This window comes from Drosophila nasuta, chromosome 2L, assembly GCF_023558535.2.
Source record: "Drosophila nasuta strain 15112-1781.00 chromosome 2L, ASM2355853v1, whole genome shotgun sequence".
Classification (NCBI taxonomy): Eukaryota; Metazoa; Arthropoda; class Insecta; order Diptera; family Drosophilidae; genus Drosophila; species Drosophila nasuta.
The window spans coordinates 10,195,328-10,208,913 of NC_083455.1; the positions used below are offsets into that span (position 1 = coordinate 10,195,328).

At 34.7% G+C, this 13,586-nt stretch overlaps 5 protein-coding genes across 6 annotated transcripts; 3 read left to right on the top strand and 2 right to left on the bottom strand.

Annotated features, from left to right (window-relative positions):
- Window positions 1–142: 142 nt before the first annotated feature.
- On the top strand, window positions 143–2,674 carry LOC132787410 (cystathionine gamma-lyase). The gene is made up of 6 exons (XM_060794477.1): window positions 143–342; window positions 1,228–1,424; window positions 1,570–1,660; window positions 1,729–1,996; window positions 2,055–2,382; window positions 2,445–2,674. Exons 1-6 carry the CDS (start codon window positions 199–201, stop codon window positions 2,593–2,595), a joined length of 1,179 nt encoding a protein of 392 aa, XP_060650460.1. The 5' UTR covers window positions 143–198; the 3' UTR covers window positions 2,596–2,674.
- Window positions 2,675–2,939: 265 nt separating this feature from the next.
- On the top strand, window positions 2,940–5,270 carry LOC132796349 (probable dolichyl pyrophosphate Man9GlcNAc2 alpha-1,3-glucosyltransferase). The gene is made up of 4 exons (XM_060807497.1): window positions 2,940–3,670; window positions 4,288–4,485; window positions 4,542–4,701; window positions 4,764–5,270. The coding sequence occupies exons 1-4, from the start codon at window positions 3,006–3,008 to the stop codon at window positions 5,196–5,198; spliced, it is 1,458 nt and encodes a 485-aa protein (XP_060663480.1). The 5' UTR covers window positions 2,940–3,005; the 3' UTR covers window positions 5,199–5,270.
- LOC132796358 (cyclin-dependent kinase 5 activator 1) lies at window positions 4,756–8,354 on the bottom strand. 2 transcript variants are annotated; one of them, XM_060807517.1, is made up of 5 exons: window positions 8,236–8,354; window positions 6,902–7,809; window positions 6,651–6,788; window positions 5,912–6,117; window positions 4,756–5,841 (listed from the first exon to the last, which is right to left on the bottom strand). In XM_060807517.1, exons 2-5 carry the CDS (start codon window positions 7,802–7,804, stop codon window positions 5,694–5,696), a joined length of 1,395 nt encoding a protein of 464 aa, XP_060663500.1. In that variant the 5' UTR covers window positions 7,805–7,809; window positions 8,236–8,354; the 3' UTR covers window positions 4,756–5,693. The 2 variants fall into 2 exon arrangements, with proteins under 2 accessions (XP_060663500.1, XP_060663492.1); XM_060807509.1 differs by having other exon boundaries at window positions 8,084–8,354.
- Window positions 8,355–9,541: 1,187 nt separating this feature from the next.
- Window positions 9,542–11,704, top strand: LOC132794006 (protein CEPU-1). The gene is made up of 7 exons (XM_060804212.1): window positions 9,542–9,715; window positions 9,868–10,112; window positions 10,211–10,327; window positions 10,931–11,024; window positions 11,145–11,272; window positions 11,335–11,503; window positions 11,570–11,704. Exons 1-7 carry the CDS (start codon window positions 9,673–9,675, stop codon window positions 11,659–11,661), a joined length of 888 nt encoding a protein of 295 aa, XP_060660195.1. The 5' UTR covers window positions 9,542–9,672; the 3' UTR covers window positions 11,662–11,704.
- Window positions 11,705–12,269: 565 nt separating this feature from the next.
- On the bottom strand, window positions 12,270–13,396 carry LOC132787636 (polyisoprenoid diphosphate/phosphate phosphohydrolase PLPP6). The gene is made up of 2 exons (XM_060794812.1): window positions 13,245–13,396; window positions 12,270–13,174 (listed from the first exon to the last, which is right to left on the bottom strand). Exons 1-2 carry the CDS (start codon window positions 13,251–13,253, stop codon window positions 12,560–12,562), a joined length of 624 nt encoding a protein of 207 aa, XP_060650795.1. The 5' UTR covers window positions 13,254–13,396; the 3' UTR covers window positions 12,270–12,559.
- Between the last annotated feature and the right edge of the window lie 190 nt (window positions 13,397–13,586).

Sequence of the window (13,586 nt, forward strand, 5' to 3'; positions counted from 1 at the left end):
TGAAAGCCCGTTGGAAAAGGTAAATTTGAAATGGAAATTTGACCATCGATAATATTTGGCGATAGTCGAACCAATCGCTTATCTATTCTGGTTCTAAGCAAGTGTGAATGACCTATCGATCACAGAAAACCATCGTTGTTGATGAAGCAGTGATTAACAAGTGTTTGTCGCGTGTGGTTCGTTTTCAGCTGTTGTAAAATGAGTTTCAAGAGTCAACCCAAAGGTTTTGCCACCAAATCCATTCACGCTGGACAGGATCCAGAGCAATGGAAGAGTGCCAGTGTTATTCCTCCCATTTCACTGAGCACAACCTTCAAACAGGATGCCCCTGGAGAGCATCGTGTAAGATAAAATTTTATGATGCAAACATGTGCAAAAGAAAAGTGTATTTATATCTTCCACCGCAGCAATATTGTCTTTCCTATTAATAAATATTTAACGCTTTGTTGGCACAACTGATAAATGCCAATCTACACATATTTATGTAAATATGCAGAAATTCATGTACATATGTATGTATAAGTAGATACGCATTAGCAGTGCTATCGATAAGCCGGTAAACGGCAGATAAATTTTCCATCATTTAGAATTTACATTTGTATGAATGTGTGTGTACATTGTGTATTTTGATTGTATTGTGTTATACCGTGGTTAAATTTTTATTTAAGCCTGTAAAAATAAATAATTATCTAAAAACACTAAATTATGTATATGATAAATCATATGATAGTTAAACAATGATAATTTAAAGCATTAATCTGACATTCTAATTCTAGTTATCTACATAGATTTATTGAGATAGTGATATTTATTATTATCGTTTAATTATGCAGCTCACTTTGGCTTATCAATATAATTAAACAATAATAATAAATATCGTTAATCGTATGTTATAAATTCTGATTGGAGTGCATTATGTTTTGCTTGTACGTTTATTGACCATCAGTCGACAACGGAAAAACGGTTTATATTTAGAAAATTTGAAAAATATGTAAAGTCATAGGTCTCAACTGATTTGAACTATTTCGCAGATAAGTGTCTTTAATAAACAGCCGAGCCCTGTTGTCCAAACCAATTTTGCCAAATCATTGTAGATTTAAAATTAACAAAAAAAAAAGCAAACTCATTATATATAATTAATTTAAAAATACCCCCCTCGAAGATTTTAAAATTTGAACGAAACAACAGATATAGTGCGATATTAATTTCTGTATACATTAATTCCAGGGTTATGAGTACTCTAGGAGTGGCAATCCAACCCGTAATGTTCTGGAGAAATGTTTCGCTGCTCTCGATAATGCCAAGTATGGATTGACCTTCTCTTCTGGTCTGGGTGCAACAACTGCTGTTCTTACTATGCTCAACAGTGGCGATCACATTATTATGGGCGATGACGTCTATGGTGGAACCAACAGACTTATCAGGTAATGTTTAGTTTTAGTATTGCATAATTATTATTATTTACGATTAATACTTATTCTTATAAAATTCCTTTTTTCAATATTTCAATTCTATATTTTTAATTTTGTAAACTTTATTATAGTGATAATTAATTATTCATATTTTCAGACAAGTGGCCTCTCGTTTGGGAATAAATGCAACTTTTGTTGATCCCACCAATTTGGATGCTATTAAAGCAGCATTTAAACCTGAAACTAAAGTATTTTACGATAGAACATCTCTTAAACATATGCTACACTAATATACTATAATTTTATTTATTTCCAGCTTATTTGGATTGAGTCTCCAACAAATCCTTTGATTAAAGTCGCTGACATTGCTGCCATTGCCAAGATCAGCCATGACGCTGGCAATATTATTGTGGCCGTGGACAACACTTTCCTGACTTCGTATTTCCAACGTCCTCTTGAGCTGGGAGCTGATCTGGTGTGCTATTCCATGACCAAATACATGAATGGACACACCGATGTTGTTATGGGAGGTATAACCATGGATTCTGAAGATCTTTACAACAGATTGAAGTTTTTGCAAAATGGTAAATATGTCTGACACTCTCTATATACATAGATTTTAAGCAATATTCTATCTTGCAGCTGTTGGCATTGTTCCATCGCCGTTTGATTGCTACCAAGTGAACCGCAGTCTGAAGACTTTGTCTCTGCGTATGCAACAACATCAGAGCAACGCGCTGCAAGTGGCCAAGTTCCTGGATTCGCATGCTTTCGTTGAGAAGGTACTACATCCGGCTCTGCCTTCCCATCCACAGCATGAGATTGCCCTTAAGCAGACCTATGGATACAGCGGCGTATTCTCATTCTATATCAAGGGCGACCTGAAGCATTCATCAGCTTTCTTGAAGGCTCTGAAGATTTTCACTTTGGCTGAAAGTCTTGGTGGATATGAAAGCTTGGCTGAATTGCCGTAAGTTTTACAACATAGATTAATATGATTGTTTTTTAAATTAACTTTCATGTTATTTATAGTTCCGTTATGACACATGCTTCTGTACCTGCTGAAGATCGCAAAACTCTGGGCATTACTGACGGTCTTGTTCGTTTGTCTGTTGGTCTTGAGGACGCCGACGATTTAATCAATGATCTGAGCCAGGCTCTGGACATTGCTGCGAAGGCATAAAATACAAATCCACATCCCCATCATGTAAAATACGCCCTGAGTGTCCTATTAAATAATAAATATTGTAATTATGCAAAAGCGTGGTATGTTTATGTTGGACAATATCCCAGTTAAACTTTTCAGTAATTGATTATTAGCCAATACTGTTAATTTGTTATTAACAAAGGCCTAGGTGTGTATGAAACACGAAAAAAAATTTTAAAAAATGTTGCAAAGCAAACAAGGTTTACAAATCGAAAGAATGATGAGAAATCGATATTTTCATCGTATCGATAGGCCTTGCCACAATTAATTAGCGATACATCGTGCTCAAATCGATATATTTGTTCTATACGACATCGATATACACTAGTGCAGTGCCGGTGCCATCGCAAAGTGGAATGCAATGATAACGTCAAACAATTGTAAAAATGCTGTCTGAGTTGGCAGCCACGGCGTTTCTCGCCTTATCGCTGAGATCAATTATATCACTTAACGCATATTCTGGATACAACAAGCCGCCGATGTTTGGCGACTATGAGGCACAACGGCATTGGCAAGAAGTGACTGTAAATTTAGACGCCAAATCGTGGTATACAAATGGCACACACAACGACCTGCAATATTGGGGCTTAGATTATCCACCTCTTACAGCATATCATAGCTATCTGGTGGGTCTTGCCGCCAAAACGCAGAATGCCAGTTTTGTGTCCTTGCACGCGAGTCGCGGCATCGAAAGCAAGGAGCACAAGAGTTTTATGCGTCTCACGGTTTTGGCTGCCGATCTTTTGATTTATTTGCCGGCAATTTGGATTTTAAGTGTTGCCATCGATCGAACCTTTCAGAGCAACATCAAGGAGTTGTTATTTCTACTGCTCGCTCTATATCCGGGGCAAATGCTCATCGACAATGGACACTTTCAATACAACAACATATCGCTCGGAGTGGCAGCTGTGGCAATTGCCGCGATTCTCTGCAATAAAAACTATTTAGCCGCGTTTACGTTCACATTGGCCCTGAACTATAAACAAATGGAATTGTACCATGCGCTTCCATTCTTTTCATATCTTCTTGGCACCACTTTGTCTCACAAAAGGTATAATATTTATAATTGCATTCATTTATTTGTATTATTTGTTGTATACAGGGTCAAATTACAATAGTTGAGATTGGTAAATTGGTTTTGAAAAGCTCAACAGTTGCTCAAATGATTTAACGGAATATATATTTAGTTGTTAAACTTTAGCATTGACATATGATCCTACGGCTAAAGTTGTGTACAAAATCATTTGAAATTAATATTCTTGATTTTCGAATATATATTACTAAAACTTTTATTGAACACTTGTAATTATTCTATGGTGAATTCACTGTTTACTTTCATAATTTATAATTCTCTATAAACGTTAAGTTGCTCTACAAATTCCGAAGAAATATGACCAGATAGATACTTGATAGATAGATATTTCTATACTATACGAAATCATTTTATAATTACTAGACATTAAACATATACAAACTAATAATTTGTGGTTCTATATAAAACTTAAATTTCTGTAAGAATTCAGATGATTCTTAATTGATAGATTTCATTAATTAATTTGTTATTGTTTTTATTATACTTTTTTATATATATTATAATCAAATTTTACCATTGAGTATTGTTACTCATAAAAACTATTAATTCACTAAACTCTTTCCCTTAATTTTCAGTTTTAAGTCCTTTGCAATTGAGCTGACAGCCATTGCCTCAATTGTATTGATGGTTTTTGCCATTCTATGGCTACCATGGTTGCATTCCATAGAAGCAGCTTCCCAGGTTTTGCATCGTCTTTTTCCACTTGGACGCGGTGTGTTTGAGGACAAAGTGGCCAATGTTTGGTGCAGCATCAATGTTATTTTTAAACTAAGGTAAGCAAATCATTAACTAGCTAATAATTATGAAATTAATTTGTTGGGTTTTGCAGGAAACATTTCCAAAATCATCAGATGGCTTTAATCTGTTTGGGGACCACTCTCTTAACTGTACTACCAACAAATATAATTCTCTTCTGGCGACGCAGCAAACCGATGTTTTTGTTAACTCTATTCAATACTTCAGCAGCCTTTTTCCTATTCTCATTTCAAGTAAGAAATTACGTTTACTATATATTTAAATGCCAACTATAACTATCGAATGTATTCTGCAGGTTCACGAGAAGTCAATTTTATTGGTTGCTTTGCCAGCAATTTGTTTATTTCAATGGTGGCCAAATGAGATGCTATGGTTCCTAGAAGTCTCAGTATTTAGCATGATTCCGCTTCTAAAGCGTGATCATCTGTTAATTCCAAGTGTGGCAGCAACTGTCCTTTTCCATTTAGTTTTTAAATGCAATTACTTCAAGCCCAACAAGGAACAGATGCTCGAAAACAAACTTTTAAATACGACCGTTGCAATATCGGAGATTCTAATGCTGTCAATTTTAGTTGGGTCCTTAGCTATAAAGCCCTCTGCTAGATATCCAGACATTTGGCCCTTAATTATTTCCGTTGTAAGCTGTGCACATATTTTCTTATTTTTGGTTTGGGGATATGTGAAACAGTTTATGCAGTGCGATCGTAAGCTATATAATAAAATCGAGTAACAATCATAAAAACAGTGTGATCATAAAATGTACTATAATAAAATCTAGTGATTAAAAATAATAATTCTGAAATTCTGTTTGCATTTTATTCCTAAAAAATGTTCGCTAGAAATGGAGCAATGGAAAACCATTAAGATTAAGATTTTATTCAGTTTATTGAACATTATTGCATTCCATTTAAATAGAGAACACAACGCCGTTACACTTCATAATTGTTAGTTTAGTTTTAGTTTTGTTTTTTTTTTTGTTTTTATCCGAATTTGCACAATGTCTTTTAATATCTTTACATTTTTATTTTGAACAAGTGTGATGGTGACATAAAGAAATTTTCTAATGATTTACGAAGTGTTTATGTTTGGTTTTGGTTTTGTTTTGTTTTGTATTTTGTTTCTTTTTCATTGTTTAGCACTATTTTGTTGGTTTTATTTTATCTGGAAAAGTCTGCTGATGTGTAGACAATGAAAGTCGGACCACAACCTGTCGGTTATCTTTCCGTCAGGCGCCTCCGCAAGATGATCTTCGATTCGAGTTGGTTTGAAATTGACCGCATGATTTTAATTCAGTGAATACTTCGGTAAAGAATGCTGGCTCTGCATTGATCTTAAGCATCTTATTGCTTAATCTGTTCACGATCACCAGGCATCTTTAAAAGCAAATCAAGAAAAGTGCAATCAAATTTTAATGCTATGCTAATATTGCGCTTTTTCACTTACCTGTCCCAAAAGTTCTCTTTGGAGTCCTCGACCAAAAATGGCTTAAGAGGATAACTTATTTCGTTTCCCATGTATGAATACGACAAATACAAACAAGTGAGCACAGATGCCTGAAGATCAGATTCCTTTGTTTCCTCTCCGTTGACCAGTTCACGAACTAACATATAGACGAATACAACATTTGCTGGATTGATAAATGCCACATCCTGTAAGTCAAAAAAGTACGCTTTAAATTATTTTCGGGGTCTAAATAAAACTTTCTGTGTTGTAGCTGCTGTATTGAGAGTCTAATAAGAATTGGGATATTTTTATTCGCTAAGGGGAACTTAAAATCCTTTTCAAACATATTAAATATTTTGTAATGCAGCAAAATAATATTATTTATAATTTTGAAATTATTATTTACAATACAAAAAGTCCATTGAAAATTATTTGAAATTTATTGTATAATTTAATCGAAAATAACGAAATATTTCACAATCTGACTGTTATTTATTTAAATAGGAATTTCCTTTAGTTTAAGGAAATTAAAGCAATTAATTATATATTTTTTAAATATAATGTTTAAAGTCCCTGGCTTAAACTTATGAACTTTGGGGACAATATTAGTGCTGTATCTAAATATATATCAAAAAATAGTTTGCCAACGCATTATTAAATTTAAGACTTTAAAAGTGAATTATGGTAACTGTCAAAATGTTTGAGCAATTGATTGTAAGGGAATTGAGACTTTATTTACCTGCCAGCCCTGCAAGAGGAGGCTACGATCGACAGCCCTGAGCCACATGACGGCGTCGCCAGGATCAAAGTTGTTTAACCGATGGCAACGATAGTGCAAGAACATGCCCAGGCATTTGAGTAGTTCCGAAGTAGAAGCCTATTTATTGTAGGAGAAGAGTTGAAAATGAATGTGTAACATTAGCAACTGTTTCCAATTAGAATCGAAACTGTTCCCAGTTCGAAGACTGTTCTCAGACTATACCGAATTACCTGTATGACAGTTTTGCGTGGAATGTGATTTTGATTAGTGTTCTTGATCTGTATCGACGAAGCCTGCAACTGCTGGGGCAGTGTCAACGTTAAAGGCTGCTTCTGGATCAGTTTGTTGTGATTGGTTATCGAGTTGGTATTGTTGACACGTCCCAGCTCCTTGGCCGTGGATGGCTTCTGTGTTTTGGCGGCCGTGGGGAAGAATGGCAAATCCCTGATGACCTGATTTTGATTGCAGTGATGCTGTTGCTGATGCTGATGCTCCTCGATGTGATTGCAATGCAGCTGGATATTCTTATTCTTATCAGCTGTGGCTGTCGCATTCACCGCCCCCGATGTGGAGTACGATGCCTCCAGGAGTTGAGCCTTAAAGCAGGCCGACGGCATATTGGCGCATTTGTTCTTGTTGTCGACCTTCTTTTTGTTATGCGAAGTCGATAGCTTCTTCCATGAGAGCGCATTGATGAACAGCGAGTGCTTCTTCAAGCTCTTCTCAATCGAACTCTTCTCCGAGATGACAATCGAGTTCTCATTATGCGAGTCCAAATCATTGTTGATCGTGTCCTTCGACGACACTGTCAGATTATTGAAGTTGTTGTGCGAATTGATTTGCGTGTGCATTGAATTATATTGCATGCTTGCCCCACAGCTGTTCTGATTGTGTCCGGAGCCATGTCGCGATATTTGATGCGACGATATTCCGGATTTGCCCGATTTATTCTCGCGGTTCTTGGCATTGTTCAGCTGCTCATACGAGAAGTTATTCAAATGCGAATCGATGGAGCCCGCAGACTCGTTGAGTTTCTCCGCCTGCAAGTCAGCGGATTGATTGTATGGAAAATTGGGCTGTGACGAATAGATGGGATGTCTATCCCTTGGATTAAAACTCAGCACCGTGCCCATGTTGACTGCAATTATATAAGTACAATTGTATTTATTGTTATTAAACTCTGCAATTGAATATCTCTCTCTGTTTTTCTTTTTCGTATTTAATGTATTCCAAGTTATTGATTAGTTAAGACACACATCCATCCACATCCAGACTTCACTTTTGTATACATATTATTTATATTTACTTTTTTTCTTGTTCCTTCTCTTTTTTTTTTTTAATTGTTTTACTACTTTTCGTTACTTATTTTATTCGCATTGCGATCCTATGGAATTTTGTTATAAATCACGTACCTAAATTCGTGATTTAGTATCAACTCAATTGATTGAATTTTTCTTTCGTTATTTCCTATGTTGTTTTACTAGTAGTTGTCCAATTGAATATACAAATTTCGTTAATTGCATTTATTTCTAAGATTTAGTTTATAGCTTTGCAGATTACACACATTTTTTTGCAAGTTTCACAAGTGGATTTATGGATATTTTACATTATTTTTGTGAAACACATTTAACTAAAGAACTTCCGAAATATTCCTTAAATCGATTTCTTCACATGCGAAAAATCTACTCTCAAGGGTTGGAATTCCATTCTCCTCCATCTCCAGCCCACCACACGGAGCATGCTCACTGCGCACTTGACATTTTTGTTACCCCTATTTGGTGCTGTTTGGTGCTGTTGCCTGTTTGGGGGACATTTTCTTACTATATTTTCTATTTTCTTCTATATAGTATTGCGTAAATTTGCATTTCTTTTTCAATATTGGCTAGCACCTAGCATTGGATAATATTTCTGTCTATATTATGTAGTATTTGCATGCACATAGGCTTTTGTTTCTTTCTTTCTGCTGAACCTTATTTCTTACTACGTCATTTCTTCATCACAATTTTTGAGTAATATATCTGAAATTACTTTATTGTTTCTTAAATGATAGATCTTCTTAAGTTGTGTTTAATTAATAATATACAGAAAATCTAGCATTAGATATCATTCAAAGAAATATAATAAAAGTTCGAAATTGATTTCTTCTTCACTTCATTTCATACTTCAAATAGATATTTTAAAAACAATTTCTGAAGGATTTGTTATATGAAAAAACTTCCTAAAGAACAAAAATATAATGTGAAATGCCAAAAATTTATAATCTCAAAATACATTATCTGTAATTCATAAAAACATTATAGGTTTAAACTCTAATTTAATTTCAAAAAAGCATTCTATGAAATAAGAAAATGTTGGCATTATAATGTAAGATTCAATATTATACGTGAAAAATCAAAACTTTCTCAGAAATCCAATATTTTTAAAAATGTCAATTGCAAAGATTCGAAGTCCTAAATCATACAAAGTGTAAAACCTAACTTAACAGTTTTGAATAAAAGTCGTTTCTCAATAGTTTTCAAACAAGGTCGAAGATGGATAGAAAGTGGCGCCACCTGGCGGTTGTATAACGGCTTTGCGTGCGCCGAAATCTATTTAAATGTGCTTGCATATAAGATGTGTTTGCCCTGGGCATCTGGGCTAATAATACCCTACACACTGGAGGGGCATTCGCGACTTAAGCATCCTCGTCGAATGCGAGTGTTTGCAGGACTCGCTTGTGTGTACATACAGATGGGAATACTTTTGGTATTTTTTCAAATAATTACTGGAAAAGTTGTTGTGTAAACACTTGCTCATCTTTTTGAATTTTTGCCCCCAATGCGCATGGCGAATATTAATGAAGTGTGCCTAGAGAAGTGGAGGGAAACGCGGCGGGAAGGGATCGGGGCAAAAGGCAAAAAGGATAAGCATTTTTGCTGAAAAATTACATAGCTACAGCGACTAAACTAATTGAAGTGTTTTTGATGTGTGATTAAAAAACAATTTGCAGACCACAAATCACATGATGAATGGGTCACGAATATGTCGGATTTTACTTTATTTTTGTAAGTTGTGCAAAAGGATATTACGACACACTGAAGTGTGAGATATTATCTGGGCTAACTGCCGCTAGTTAATGTGATTTGTTTTGTACCTCGAGGAGAGAAAGTGATAACATATGAGTACATAAAATCCACATTTCGATTATGTTTTGCAGTGTTTTTTCGAGCCACGCTTTGTCAGCGGAGTTATTTCGATCCGAAAATAAACATCACAGAGATGTTTATGATGGGCGACGATGTCAATAATGGCTTCAATATGAACGACGACCAAATTGTAAAGTTCATCAAGCCTCTCGACAGGGGGCCCTACTTCGATACATCAGCCACCAAGAATGTGACATCATTGGTGGGCAAAACGGGGCATCTCAACTGTCGTGTCAGGAATCTGGGCAATAAAACGGTTCGTATTTCAGGCTGACTGGCTTTCAAGTTGTATCTGTGAATACATACAGCAAACATCATTAACATTCACATTCACGTGCTAATTACCATTTGTAGGTATCCTGGATACGGCACAGGGACCTTCATCTTTTGACTGTGGCTGAGAGCACGTACACATCGGACCAAAGATTCACTTCAATCTACAATAAGCAAACTGGCGATTGGTCTTTGCAGGTAAATACTAAAATGATTCCACTACATTAGTAACCATAATAACTATCATTTTGTAATTATAGTTTTTTAGTTTTTCAAGTATTATTAAAAATTGTTTAAAGCTTTGACTTTTTGCTATAAAACCATCATTTATTTATGTATTCTAAACCTTTAAACCTAAAGCAAAATTATATTAAGAAACTATTTCAGCTTTACTGAAATTATTTCATAAATATAATATTATCCAACGCATCATTTTATCAAGAAATAAAAAAAAAAATTATTAGTTCATACTAATATTAAACAATTTCTAGTTTATATTCATCCCACTAAAATAAAAGTCTAATCCTTACTTTCATTAAGCAATTATTTCTTTAACTTTAATAATCGAACTTATGACATATAACTAATAGTAACTGATTTTCAGCTTACATGTATCAATCCAACATAAATGTCTTCTAATGCTTACTTTACTTAAGAAGTTATTAATTTATTCATATAAATCATTTCATAACCTAGCCCAAATTTTCTGGCGCTTTCTGTTTTATTCTTTACAAATTTAAGAAGTTACTTCAACTAATTTATTATTATTGATTGATTTAAATTTGTATTTATTTTTTGCAGATCAAATTTCCCCAATTAAGAGATTCGGGAGTTTACGAGTGTCAAGTTTCAACGACACCTCCTGTTGGCTATACAATGATATTTTCAGTTGTTGGTATGTGCATTTTGAAATATTCTATATACATTTAAGCTACGAACAAATTTAGTGGTATTATTAGCATTATTTTTAATGTATTATGTAAATACGAAACTTATGTTATACATCTACTTGCAGAGCCCATCACAAGTATTCCGGGAGGTCCCGAGCTATACATTGATTTGGGCTCCACAGTTAACCTGACTTGTATTGTGAAGCATCTTCCGGATCCACCGCTAATGGTGCATTGGACCCACAATAATCAGGCGAGTACAAATACCATATACTTCTACTATATACTACAATATAAATGTGAATATCTTTGCAGGAGATCAACTACGATTCACCTCGAGGTGGAGTATCAGTTATTACCGAGAAGGGTGATATAACCACATCATATCTTTTAATACAACGCGCCCAAATATCCGATTCTGGCAGATATTCCTGCATGCCATCGAATGCAAATGCCAAATCGGTTAATGTCCACATTTTAAATGGTATATATTCTTCTTAAATTTAAGCTTTTAAAAATATTAAATATTTATTAAATTCATATTTTTTAGGAGACCACCCGGCCGCGGTTCAAGGAGCCAACTCGTTTGTCGGGCTTAGTTTAAATGCGCTAGTTTTTATAATGGTTTTTGCACATGTATAAGATTATTAAATAATTATAAACGTAATTTTATTGTAAATATATAAATACAAGGTACTTACTTTACATTTATAGTTTACAAACAATAATAAATTAGATTTTAAACAATTTCAGTTTCTTCAACTTTACTATTTTTTCTGATCGTCAACCTATCGTATTATATTTTTTAGATTATCTGGTACTCTTCGCTCTTTAAACTTTCCTCATTTTAAATTTTTTTTTAAAGGCAATTTCAACTTTTCTTTCCCATCTCAACTTGAACATTTCTCTTATGATTTGAAACATTTTCGAATTCGATGATTGGACGATAGTTGCGGAATGTAAATATATCGATGTCGTCAGATCTGACGATATTCTGATAATTGTTTTACAAATACTTTATAAATGAGCAATCGACACTCCTAATGCATATTTATACATACCTATGTAGTGAAGCGTTTTCCAGCTGATTTATGATCAACGTTTTGGATTCTTACAACGATTAAAGTTCAAACCGTTAAACAATCTATGCAATCTATGGAGCAAAGGTCTGACATCGAAGTTTTAGAGCGCAGATCGTCAAAGATTTATAACCATAAACTTCTTGAAATGATTCAATAAGCGAATAATTATGCGTGTTTGTCGAATCATCAATGTGTTATTTATTAATAAAGTATTACTGATTAAGGTTTTACATTAAAATTACAATTGTGCTTTGGATCGTACGACAATCTTAGTGTAGTTATAATTGAAAGAACAACGAGCAATATAAAACCTATGTCTTTCGAGGCTTTATTTCATATTTTTTCCAGACCTTTCAAAAAGGTAACAAATTCAACAAATTAACTTTACCAACTGCTGCTTTGGCATTGCGATTATATACAAAGTAATAAGCAAAAATGACGAGTTTCCTATAAAGTATTTAATTGGGTTCACTGAACACTTTGTCTTCAGATAGAAAACCAACGAACCAAGCAGCCGAATCAGCGCTAAGCCAAATCAGACCAAGGAACAAGGCTTCCACAACTCCAATCAATGCTCCAGCGCAAACATCCAAAATATAATGGCGTTTCAATATCAGTCTGGAGAGCACGACGCTGACAGCCCAAGCTGTCAAAGGCATCCAGAAAATGATGGGCAGGGAATACAGATGGGTGAAGAAGACGAGGATATAGAAAGCTCGCGATGCGTGACCCGATGGAAAGCTGAATTTATCAGGTCCAATTGTCAGCATGTCTGTGGCCGGCATTGGTCGCCGTCTGCGCACAAATGCTTTGAGAAGTGCCACCACAACGATGTCCAGCAACAATCCAATCAGCATATTCACTTGCATCTGATGCAGATCGCTGGAGTTGAGCAACCAGATGAAGGCGACCCATGTTGCAAGCCAAGCGATGCCATCGCATGAGACCTCCAGCATTTTGCAGTGTATCTTCAGGGACTTGAAGGATGAGAACTGCAGCAGGTAGGCAACAAAGCGATCCGTCAGCTTCACATCTTGCTCTAAGATTTTCTTTAATGCGGGCGAAACTTGTCTCTGTGTAGACAAAAGAATTTGCAGATAAGTACAATTAATACACAAAGTCTACTGCAAACAATCAATTTACCTCTGTCATGTTGAGTTTTATTATATGTCTTATTCTGCAGAGTATTACTTAGTTTTCTTTCCAAATTAAAGCAAACAACTTTTATTCACCAGATAAAAATAAACATACATTATTCTGATGAGTTGTTCATTCCACATCAATAGAGCTGGCCAACTTACCTTATCGATACTATCGATAAATTGTTAACACTATTTAGGTGCAACGGATATTATCGATTATTCCGATTTGAAATATCGAATTTATTTTCAAATAGTAAAACTAGAAAAGATCTTGGATAAAATATTATATTTATTAATATGAATTAAAACATTTTGTGCAGCTTTTTTGTTAGCATAATTATTA

Coding starts and splice junctions, on each gene's coding strand:
- LOC132794006 (XM_060804212.1), top strand. CDS start 9,673: ATGATGAATGGGTCACGAATATGTCGGATTTTACTTTATTTTT. Junction 10,113..10,210: donor GGAATCTGGGCAATAAAACG/GTTCGTATTTCA, acceptor TACCATTTGTAG/GTATCCTGGATACGGCACAG. Junction 11,504..11,569: donor TAATGTCCACATTTTAAATG/GTATATATTCTT, acceptor CATATTTTTTAG/GAGACCACCCGGCCGCGGTT.
- LOC132796349 (XM_060807497.1), top strand. CDS start 3,006: ATGCTGTCTGAGTTGGCAGCCACGGCGTTTCTCGCCTTATCGCTGAGA. Junction 4,486..4,541: donor AATGTTATTTTTAAACTAAG/GTAAGCAAATCA, acceptor TGGGTTTTGCAG/GAAACATTTCCAAAATCATC. Junction 4,702..4,763: donor TTTTCCTATTCTCATTTCAA/GTAAGAAATTAC, acceptor TGTATTCTGCAG/GTTCACGAGAAGTCAATTTT.
- LOC132796358 (XM_060807517.1), bottom strand. CDS start 7,804: ATGGGCACGGTGCTGAGTTTTAATCCAAGGGATAGACATCCCATCTAT. Junction 6,789..6,901: donor CACGCAAAACTGTCATACAG/GTAATTCGGTAT, acceptor TACAATAAATAG/GCTTCTACTTCGGAACTACT. Junction 5,842..5,911: donor AAAGAGAACTTTTGGGACAG/GTAAGTGAAAAA, acceptor TTGCTTTTAAAG/ATGCCTGGTGATCGTGAACA.
- LOC132787410 (XM_060794477.1), top strand. CDS start 199: ATGAGTTTCAAGAGTCAACCCAAAGGTTTTGCCACCAAATCCATTCAC. Junction 1,661..1,728: donor CATTTAAACCTGAAACTAAA/GTATTTTACGAT, acceptor ATTTATTTCCAG/CTTATTTGGATTGAGTCTCC. Junction 2,383..2,444: donor GAAAGCTTGGCTGAATTGCC/GTAAGTTTTACA, acceptor TGTTATTTATAG/TTCCGTTATGACACATGCTT.